At 35.6% G+C, this 11,629-nt stretch overlaps 1 protein-coding gene and 1 long non-coding RNA gene across 2 annotated transcripts; both read left to right on the top strand.

Moving 5' to 3' along the window:
- Positions 1 to 105: 105 nt before the first annotated feature.
- On the top strand, positions 106 to 1,051 carry LOC108379564 (kelch-like protein diablo; the record flags this gene model as incomplete). The annotated part of the gene is made up of 3 exons (XM_017635919.1): positions 106 to 316; positions 388 to 489; positions 562 to 1,051. Coding segments are annotated over 3 exons (541 nt in total), but the record flags the coding sequence as incomplete, so codon positions are not given.
- An 842-nt stretch (positions 1,052 to 1,893) lies between these two features.
- On the top strand, positions 1,894 to 2,797 carry LOC108379565 (uncharacterized). The gene is made up of 2 exons (XR_001849491.1): positions 1,894 to 2,008; positions 2,589 to 2,797. It is a non-coding gene; the product is annotated as an uncharacterized LOC108379565 (long non-coding RNA).
- The last annotated feature ends 8,832 nt before the right edge of the window (positions 2,798 to 11,629 follow it).

The raw sequence follows: 11,629 nt of genomic DNA, 5'->3' as shown, positions 1-11,629 counted from the left end.
AATTTTGGTAACAATTTACCAAAGTGGCAACCCTGGTCACAACTCAAAAAACGAAATTTTTGAACACATGATGCACAATTAATGTAAGCATTATTATTGTTTTAGGTTTGATATATGCACTAATCATTGGCAAGTACTGCCGGCAATGTCAGCTCACAGATATGGTGCCAGCGTTATCGTATACGAAGAAAAAATCTACATATTCGGTGGATTGGGCATTGACTGTATGCCTTTGAATTCAGTTGAATGTTATGATCCAAAAACCCGCAGTTGGACGACATGCAGCAATATGAATGGGGCGCGCGGTTGGCCTGGCGTAAGTAACAAATTAAAAAAAAAAAAAAAAGGTTTATAAAAATGGACTTATGTGTTTATGCTAAATTGCAGATTACCATATTAAATGAATTCATATTTCTTATTGGTGGCTACAATGAGGGCATGTTAAATACAGTGGAGCGCTACGACCCAAAACAGAATATATGGCTCGAGGTACGGTACATATGTACATAAATGACATTCTTATTCTTGTTTTTAATTTTTCAAATCCTCACCTGCTCGCAGGTCGCACCGTTAAGAGTAGCCCGCTTCGGCATCTGCGCCATCACTATCGGCAAACGGATATGGGCGCTCGGCGGCCATGATGTATATACGGTGGAAGAATATAATTTTGAAAATAATGAGTGGAACGAAAAACAGTCATTACCAATTTATGGTCTACACAGCTATGTGGAAGTGCCCAGTCAACTGGTTGATAGAATGCAAAGTAAATTTTTGTGTAAATCACTTTAATTATATATACGGTTTTAGCTTATTAGCGCGCAGTGTGTGACGTGGACACGCATTGAGGCGATTTCATTTGTCCACCGAGGCCACTCGTCGATTTGGACTTTTTATGAGGCTACTTGAGTGACCGTATTTATGAGAATAAATTTCACAGTTTGAAAATCATAATCAAAAATCAAAATCATATGGTTTCTTTTCTTAGAAATCGCAGCATCAAATTGATGAGTTAAACTCAAAACTCTTTATTTTACTCGTTTTTGATATTCTTAACACGCTCAAATACGCCTAACGTTTTAAAAATTAAATTTTTAAGAGAAAAAAAAATTTATTAAAAATTTTGTCAGAAGCAAGTATTTTGGTTATCTACAAAAAAAAAATAAAAATAAACAGTTATAAAACTTTAAAGTACTTTCTTTACAAAAACAAAAGACACCGTTATATGCATGATAAAAACATAACAAGGTAAAACCATTAAGCGGCAGTCGTCGCCGTTGTTATACTGTTTGTCAACAATATAATTTTAAAATTCAAAACTCAAACTTAAACACACATTCTCATTTCAATCTCAAACAACAACAATTGTGAACAATTTATTTTTTTTATTTTCAATTTTATATGATTTTATAATGTTGGCAAACGTCAGAAAAAAAATCATGGCCACCGAATTGGGAAAATGAATTTACCTTGTAATGTTTTTATCATGGTTATATGTATGTCTTACATAGGCAATCGCTTCAACGATAACCAGCGAACGTTTGACACTCTTTATGATTTTTAACACCAACGTAATTTTGAAACTCGGCAAATTCATCCACCTTTTTAGCCCTATGTGCGAAGAAATTGGAAACATCTCTTTCAAGGTTTTCGAGTTCTGTGAGATTTTTTTACACGATTGGAAAAGTATCAAAATTTAAAAAGAAGTGTCCCTATAAAAATTAATCGAAAAACGTATCACTTTTGTTCCACGTGGATCAAAACGGCAACGCTGATTGGCAACCTTTGCCAGCAGCGAACATCATACATGTTGGTGACCAGTGTAGACAAACACTAGAAAGTTTCGTGCATGGCAGCACTGCTGCACTCCAATGGCTTTCCTTTGAGCCGGCGACGAACGAACAATTTATTCGAGCTAGCAACGCGTTGTGAACGGTTGTGTTGAAAATACTTGTGCGGTTTTATAAATAAGGCGGCTGCCAGCAAACCTGAGTTAAAGAGATAAATCAATGTAATGTTAACTTAATTTTACCTAGTTTTTTGCTTGTAAATAAATTGAGCCAAATTCAGTTTTCAATATAAAAAAAATTAGCAAATAATCAACTCATAGGTATGAGGAGTTATCGTTTTATTTCAAATAATTGTTGGTGTATTTAAAACCACAGGAAATTGTCAAGTGCGCTCCGTGTATCCTTTGTGTGGCTTGTAAATAAGAAAGTGCGTTAAATAGGGAGTGTGGGGGTAGAACTCTTCTTTTTTTTTTTTTGGTCTACGCACAGATGAATGCGCTGATGCTGTAATATTCGCCGCTGCCAGGAATAACGAAACCGCCCTTTTTACTTCTATAGCGCTCAGTAATAGTTGTTTTTTTTTCTTGAAGGATATGTACCTTGCAGGAACTTGATTTGTGATTTTGAAAAGCAAAAAATTAACTACATACAAAATTTTTTATTTTTTTTGAACTTCAAAACATAAAAATTGTATTGATTACGGGATTTGGCTCATTTTAACATTAATTTTTCATATTATTCGGTGCGTGGTGTAAAAAAAAGGCAACAAATTTTTAACGCTTTTGTCCTGAAATTCTTTAGCACAGCGTAGTACATTTCTGCGCAACTGCGTTCAAACCAACTAGGGAAGAGAGCAAAACGCGTGAAAACGGTGGAACAGAAGAAAGGAATAATTTAAATTTTTCATGGTTTGAGTTATTTCACTCAGTGTACATTAGTTTTTGAAGCATAAGCGTCAAAAAAAAAACGATAGCTATTGAAAAAAGTGCGGTAAAAGCTATAACTTAAAATATAAAAAGATCCAAAACTTGTGAGCGTGCAATATACATACATACATACATATATACAGACGTACATATTACATACATAACAAAAAAGATTGAAACATCGAACTAAAAAAGTGTTCCAAAAAGCCTCTGCAGCAGACAAAACCAACGAAGTACATCCATCACAAACAGTTTCGGTTGAAAATTGTAAGTTTTTTAAATGGATATCATAAAATAAATCAAAAAAATAAATTTATTTTAAAGTAGTTTGCAATACTATCTAGCCAATCCAGACATTTCAAAGCTTGGGGGGTTTAAGTTCAAACGTCTGTGGCTGTGGTCCAATTTCGATACCCCGCCCCCCACCAGAAGATTTTCAAGGCAAATATTGATGTATATATATTTTTGTTGTGAACGGCCGGCCCCGCAACCCTTCGTAACCACCTTAAATATGTACCTGCATTTGTATTCATACATGTATGCAATTATATATGTACATACATACATACATATATATATACCTACAGATGTACATAACTTGCATTATCCTCTTCTGCTTTTCTTTCATTCCGTTGTCGGCTTGTTGATTTTGTGCGATAGTTTTTGTTTTTGCCTCAATTTTACCAAAAGCTCCACAAAGAATGTTTGTATATTTGTCTATATCCATACATACATACATATGTACATACATATGTATGTTTGCAATTTTTGAACCGGCTTCTTCACCTTGGCATTGGTGGTGGATTAGTTAGTTATTCCAACTTGCGGCTGCCTGTTTGGCCAGTTGCTTGTTGGCGTTGCCATCTAAATTGTCTGGAACTTTGTATTTATTTATGTATGTATGTAGGTACATAAAGGTTTATACATATCATTTCAATTTACTATATGATTCATACAAAAGACTTCAACACTTTGTAAAAAGCACAATGAAGTATATATGTATGTACATTAGACCGTACCTGGAAGAAAGTTCGCCGTACAACCCTGGGTCTAAGTACTTTTGCAAGGTATGTAATTACAAAAAAAATGTTACATTCGGATCTTAAACTATAATGTATCGATGTTCTTGTCTCGGGCTAAAATTTTTTGTGTCAAAGCTCATTGACTTCAAGCACCCTCTTCTAGTACTTGTCCACCAGATCTTAGTTCCTTCCACTATATCGTATCACCCTAACGCCGGTAAATTAAAGCTCGCAAAAAATTGTGAAACTTTTGCTAGGGAAGTATCTTGATTCGAAAGCAATTTTTGTTCTGACTTCGGCATTTACGGTCGAATTTTAAAGTACATATTTTATATCGATGTTCTTGTCTATATTCTAAAGTTCATTGACCTCAATACCCCGTTTTAGTACCCCCCAGATCTAAGTTTTTATCACCCTAACGTATCACCCTAATGTCAGTAAATTAAAGCTCGCAAAAAATTATGAAACTTTTTTGCAAAAGAAATATATTTCGATTCGAAGGTAATTTCGATTTTTTTTTGTTTTTTGCCGAGCGCAGGGATCGCCTGCTTACATTTCTCGATGTATCTTCGACATTTACATTCGAAGCTAGTACCCACCAGCTAGCTATCAGTTCTTATCATCCTAACATACAACCCTAATGCCGGTAAAGTAAAGCTCCCCAAAAATCACTAAACTTTTGCTAAGAAAGTATTTTGTTTATTCCAGTATTTAAAACTACATATTAAAAAAAACCAAAGAATGTAGACGTCACCGAAAAATGTAAAATTACGACCACTAGGGTTCCAAATAGCCTTACAAAAATACTTTAGACTCAGGGATGTACAGTGAACTTTTTTTGTTTGCTTGCAAAGTGGAATAGGTCTAATGTACATGATACATATCTACATAGCTAAACAATTAAAAAGCAACGAAAAATCTTTTTAATTAAAAGCTGTTTAATTTGCAATCGTTTGTCAGCGCAGAGACAAAAAAAAAATATTTCGATCGATATAAAACATTTCATTTATGAACCTATGCACATACCGCTCATTTACTAAAAAGCTGAAAGAAGAACGAGATTTTTATGAGACGAGTTTAAAGTTTTAAATTTGCTCGAAAAATGTAGAAATATGTAAATACATATATTTGACTAAATCGAGTAAAAGGTCCGAAATTTAAGCAAAGTTAGTTTTTATTCAAACGGGCCATTGTCTTCTTACCCGGCAACTACAAAAGATTTTAGCACAAAATTTGTACACAATGATATGAAACATGATATAACGTGTTATTCTGCATCATTTGCTCAAACATTTCTTGTTTTGAGTTATAAGTCTTTTAGTAAATGAGCATATCGCTCATGTACTGTATGTATGTACGCATAGCACACGTCCTTAAAAAGTATATCAACTAAAAATTTCTCGTTTGTTAGCAAATACAAAAAACTATTTATGAGTTCAAGTTAATCGTATTGCGTTTTTTTTTTTATTGCAACAAAATATTGCTTTGGCTTCTAATGAAAGAAGAACATTTTTATTGAATTACATGCATTTAAATTAAAAGTTTTTTTTTTTTAATTAATACATTCCTGAAGACTGTGTGCAATTGTACATATGTATGTACATGCATTTCTAACCAAGCAGATGTGACAACTTGATCTGCCGCTGGTCTAAGCGTGATACATTGAAATGTCACAATTAGTTGTCCAACTACATTCTGTTTACCTGCAGTGCAGTTTTTATTTTTTTTTTAAATAGTTTGTATTAAATTTTTACAGTTTGCGCTTTCTTGCTTTACTATGTATGTATTTACTGTGGCGTTTGTGTGTTGCACTTGTTTGTCTTTACATTGCATTTGCACTGGTTTCTTATTTTCCATTAGGTATGTATGCTTTTCCATTCCATACTGTCTCTCTGCGTGCGTCGATTTTCTTTTAATTAGTCTTGCACAATTGTTTTTGTAGACGCTCCAATTGCTGTGGTAATGAGAATTGCAGTGTCAATTACAATTCTCTGCAGCGTTGTGTGCAGATACGTATTTATGTACATACATATGAACAGATGTACAAACGTACATAGGATATATACTATATGCAGTTATTTCAAAAAATAATCCGCTTTAAACAAATTGTAAAGTCCAATGGCTAGATTGCATTAATTTATAAAAAAACTGGATTTTATTCAGACTTGATGATGAGGCTAAGTTTTTATAAAATTTGTCTCCACAAATAGTCCGGTAAACCGTATATACATGTGTATGTGTGTATGTGTGTTAAAAGCAGAGTCATCATGGGAGGGGTGGCTTCAGGCTAAACTCCTATAGGATAAGTATACTTATCCAGACATACATACATACATATGTATGTAAATATTAGTGTTGGGAAGTATCGAGTACTTTTGAGGATCGAGTTCTTTAGTATCGATACTTTTAAAGATCGCGTAATTTTGAGATTACTGAGTACTTTTAAATATCACATGTTGGTAACATTTCAATGCTTGTGGTGTAGAAATCTCACAAGCTCGTAGCACTTTATTCAAAATAATATATTAATCCCAAATTACGTTATATGAATGGCTAACTTTTCTGGGTAGAAGTATTACACTTGAAAACTATTGAATCTTCAAATTGAGTACAGTTATTTCTGAGTGCCGGTAATTGTAAATTTAACTCAGTACTTTTAAGGGTATATTCGGCACTGAATACTGATTATTTTTTGAAACAGAGTGTTTTTGAGTACTTTCGAGTTCTGAGTATTTTCGAGCTCTTTTGTGAGTGCTGAGTACTTTCTGATTACTTTGGGGTAATCGGTATCGATACTTTTGAAAATCGGGTGCTGTCGATCCTTTTGTATGTATCCAAACTGACACATGGTAGAAAACTTTTCACTGCTTTTAACTAACACCCCTCCCCATTCGCCCCAACTCCACGAAAAAAAGGCAACGATTACTATATATACTGATTTTGGCAGTTATAGGTATGTAGTGATGCAACAATATCAATAGTTCTGGTTCTATATCTGATAGTTGTATGTATGTATGTAGGCTTGCCAACTTTTAAAGCGCCTAAGGGTGGACAAAATAATTATTAAGGAGGACGTTATATGAAGATGTCTTTGCTTCAGGACACAACATCCGTTTAATTTCTCGAGAAAAGTCCTTTTATGCATTTTAATTATTCAATAAATTTTTCCCTACTTGACCTTCAATTGCCCATGAACCTAACGTGATGGAGCCTAACGGGCGCCGGATTCGCATTCAGCGTGTCGAATAACATAGGATATATAGGTTTGGTTTAATATGCATAAACTTGTTTTTTTGTTTTTTTTTTGGTAAAGCTGTGTAATTGCTGCCAAAGATCTGCATCACCATTGTAATCCACCTATCACCCAATACATATTAAATGCATATACATATTTATTTGTAATCAAACACAAAATATTTACATTTTTGCCCTTTCTTGAATATTTTATGTATGTACATACTTATGAGCCGATTTTATTCCTATTTACCTCTTTTCAAGTTTTCCTCTTCCGAGTTTATTCTTTGCTCCACTTTATTGCATCTGTATTTGCGAATGTAAAAACATACATACTTACATATCGCAAACCGCATTCAAAATAGACAAAACTCAAAATTACCCGTTCGTCGGAAAATGTAAAAAACTATTTCTTAGCACATGCTTGATCATATGAACAAGGAAGACTTTACCTTAGACATTTTCAACAAATTATATCAAAAGTTTACTCCAGCTTTTGCTGAAAGGTAAATAAAAGCGCTGTGTACCTTTTTAGTGCCAAATTTCGAAAATGCCAAATTTTGAGTTGTGTCACTTTTGAAGATCGTTGGCGATATGTACAAAAGTATGTATGTACATATCTGCATATGTATTATGTACCGGTGTTTCGGTGTTTTGCTTCATCGTCTCTCTTGACTCATCGTCAACATCCCTGCCGGCCGTGTTCGCCCACACGTTCACAATTGTCTGCTTTTGTGTATCTGTTAAATATGCTCCTTCGTATTGTATTCCATAAGTTGCCGTAGTTGTTGTTGCTGCTGTTTCTCTGTTTTCTTTGCTCGACGCCCAATTACTACCAGGACCTTTTGTGTGAATTTAGGGCGTGTGCTTTATGGCTTCCCGGTGTTGTCGACAACAAGTACTCGTTGGTGAAGTGCTCGTGTACCAGCGAGTGGCTGCTGCATCTTCACTGACTTACTACCAGATACTCCATGTTTCATTTCCTTCATTTAAGTGTGCAGAATGTACTAAAAATAGAATTGAATGATGTGCATTCCCTGATGCATTATTGATGATTTTGTTTTGTCATCGTAGTTTTCCTCAAGTATAAAAAAAGTAGTTGGGTGCGAAGACAAATGCTGGAACAAAAGCAGAATATGGTGTGGGGGAACAATAGCTTAAACACGAAACAGCTTAGAAATCGTAAGTCTTGCCGGTTTTTGTTCGTTAAGGTGAAACATGCCTAGGATTTAAAAATAAATTTCTTAATTTTATCTGATGGCTATTGAATAGTACAATACTCGTAACAACACAGGCTGAATATAAAATTGAAGCAATTACTTTTAACTACTGCGAACACACGAAATATTTTCATTGTGATAAACGCATTGACACTAGATACTTGCAGTTTGTATTTCTGCAAGTGATAAAAATCCTCCCCTAATCGAATGGGGTAAACAACAAACAACAGATAATGAAAGGCGACCCTTGGGTTATTGGCGTGTGCTCAAATTTCACGCAAATACATACATACATATATGCACGGAGATATGCGCATTAGACCGTACTAGAAAATTAGTTCGCCGTACATCCCTGACTTCAAAGTATTTTTGCCAGGTAATTAAAAAAAACAAAAACTTTTGTTGGCCGATCATTGGGGTCGTCTTTTTACATTTTTCATCCGTCATATCTTAAGCATTTACAGTAGGGTCTTAAAGTAGATATGATGTATCGATATTCTCGTCAATTGAGGAGAATTTTTTTTTGTTCCGAAGTTTATTGATCTCAAGTACCTCGTTCCAGCACTTACCCATCAGATATCAGCTCCCCCACCCTCACGTACCATACTAATGTTAGCAAATTGACAACTTTATAGATGATAAAAAAAAATAATTTTAATTTTTTGAGTCTCTATAAAGGAATCTGTACTTTGCCCCCCCGTGCGATACGCCTTAACCGTCTCCAGTCTGAACCAAAAATTGTATGTGATATCTGTGGCCGTGGTATTACCGATTGCGGGGGTGAAACTGAAAAAAAATCCTTCATTTCATTTTTTAAGGACCTCCCTAATGTACATACATACATACATATGTATTTATATTTAAAGATACTTTTTTTCTCCAACTGTAATTCTGTTTATTTTATGACTTTGATTAAAGTATTTCGGCTCATTTCAGGGAGCGGCGTTAACCTACCCCTGAATGATGCATTTGTCCAAAAAGAATTTGGTTTGAAAGATTACTTTCCTGGCTTAATGGCTGATAATTTTACGACAAATTTTGACACAACTACAGCTGAATACATACATATGTATATCTTTTTTGTTTGTTGTCTTTTGATAATTGATTTTCACTGGTTCGACGACAAATGGCATCGAAGTAGACAAAGTGAAAACAGGACTTAAGAGATAAAAAAATTTAACTTTAAAAGCCACTCAAGTTCTGCCGCACATGTTTTTGGGAAATTCCAGATAGGATGTATGTATATAGAGAGGTTAGACTTAATGTGGACGAGGGCTTAAGTAACTCAAACTAAACCTTCCTGTGTTATACTTTTTAGAAGGGGTTTTCCCCACGCATTTCAGGATAGTTCGCCTAATTTATGTTTAAGATTCGTAGACGATTGTAGCATATTTCAAATACTTATAGGTCGTGGCGACTAAGAAAACTGACGCTGCTATCATTTACTAACTACTTGGTAGTCAGACATCTAGACTAGAAGGGACCCTCCTTTTCCGCCATCAACATTTTGCCGGAACTCCGTCCGATAACTGCTTTTAAGTTTGGCTCAGTGCCATTTAATCGAACAGGCTAATAAAAGATGGTCTACAGAAAACCTAACCCGAAACCGGTAAAAAAAGTATGCGGCAGCTGTCGCACGATCACTGTACTGATTTGGCGAGTGATAGGGGATGTTGCTTTTACCCCGGCTTCTTTGAATGCCTGGCGAGCCTTGAAAGGATCGGCACCACAATGAACCTAGTACTCTTAAATGTTCCTGCCATCCCTATGGAATGTAGGCAGCAACTTCAACCTAGCCTAATCATGGTCTGACCTGATTCTCCTCTCCGACTCTCTTGGTTTTCCGTTTTCCCATGACTTGAACAAGCCAAACAAAGTTCAGGAAGCGTTTTGCTTTCGAAAGTTCAGCACTACTTAGACTGCTCTCACATAAAAGCGGTTCTGGTTTAGGGCAAAATTTTTCCGGGGTTTTATGGGCACTTAGCTGGATTGAATTTTTTAGTTAGGAAATTTTTAGTTCTAGCAACTAACATTTTGACTTTATTTACTCTACGCGACAGTTGCAGTGATCTATTTACTTGTTGCTCTACTCGTATAAGCAGGTTTTCTGGAGTTTGTCATTGGGCTCCCAATTGGTTGCTTCATGACTAAAAAGCCGTTATTTAAGCACGTTCCAAAAGCGTGTTACACCAACTGCCTGCACATAATTTATTCAACATAAAAAATAAAATAAAACAAAAAATCAAATGCATTCTAACTTATTTATTAGTGTGAGATCCGTTGATCGTGCGTTCATGTGGGTGTATGTATGTATGTATGTACATATTTAGATATCTTTACATATACATATGTCAGGATGGGTAATCCATTTGCACGAGTTCATTTGCCCACAGCGAAATATCAGAGTCATCACACTTACGCGTCAACGTCATTCCAGCGTCAGCTTTTGTTGGCTTACCTTTAATTTAAATCCATGCTAATAGAAATGACGTCGCTATTTGCTTCCGTTTAATTGGCCGGATGTGCTTTGCTTACCAGTCAGGTAGTCGTCAATCGAACAAACGACGCCACAAGTCAGAGTGTTCACTAAAAGAAAACGTCAGCGAGTCGGGTGCGTCGNTTACTGTGCGAGTATTTTGACGTCTGCCAATCCATAAGTGGTATTTTACAAATGAACTGGTGGGGAGCACAACACCCATCATCAAATACAGAAAAACACAGCCTGAGAGTTCAATGCGCCGAGCTAAGAGCACTTGCATTTTTTTCTTTGTCGAATTGGTTTATGTTTCTTTTTTATAAAAAATATTTATGAATTTTAAAATATGAAATTTCCAATCTTTCCAAGCACTCGTGAAATGCATTTCACATCCACAAACGAAGAGTGCTGCATAGATATCCATCAGCTGAACCACTCAAGTTGCTGTGTAAGAGCTTCCGCACTCTCACCCAAAGATATGCCTATTGATGCCAGAGGATTAGCCCACATGCAGATATGCCAGTATAAGTCAAAGGCTTGCATGCTAATACATACATATTTATCTAGTAAATACTCATGTTTATCCCAGAAAATGTTAGGTGAAATGATTGCCCTTGAAATTGTTTTTTGTTTTGCTCCAACGCCGGCGCTTCGCACCACTTGAAGGCGGCCGCAAACTCGCAATGCATGAAATCGTCACTCGCTGTGTTCCTGCAACTTCTAAGTAATCAAGTTTTCTGCTATTTTCTATTGGATTTATGCATTTCTTTGCATTTTCCCGAATGCTTTTGTATATAAATTTCTCTGTTGCATTCCCATCATCCACCAGCAATTAGGCGCACTGAGAAGAGCGCGGGCTCCATGTACATTTCAGCTGGGGTTCGTCGCGCACGTACTCGTATGTATGTACCTACATATGTATGTGTCTTACAGCTTGTATGTCTACCATGTCTACCTATCCATC

This window comes from Rhagoletis zephyria, unplaced genomic scaffold, assembly GCF_001687245.7.
Source record: "Rhagoletis zephyria isolate East Lansing unplaced genomic scaffold, Rhagoletis_zephyria_1.1 Rzeph_scaffold_16673, whole genome shotgun sequence".
NCBI classification, from domain to species: Eukaryota; Metazoa; Arthropoda; class Insecta; order Diptera; family Tephritidae; genus Rhagoletis; species Rhagoletis zephyria.
The sequence above is the reverse complement of the archived record's forward strand: the minus strand, read 5'-3'. Positions and strand labels throughout refer to the sequence as shown.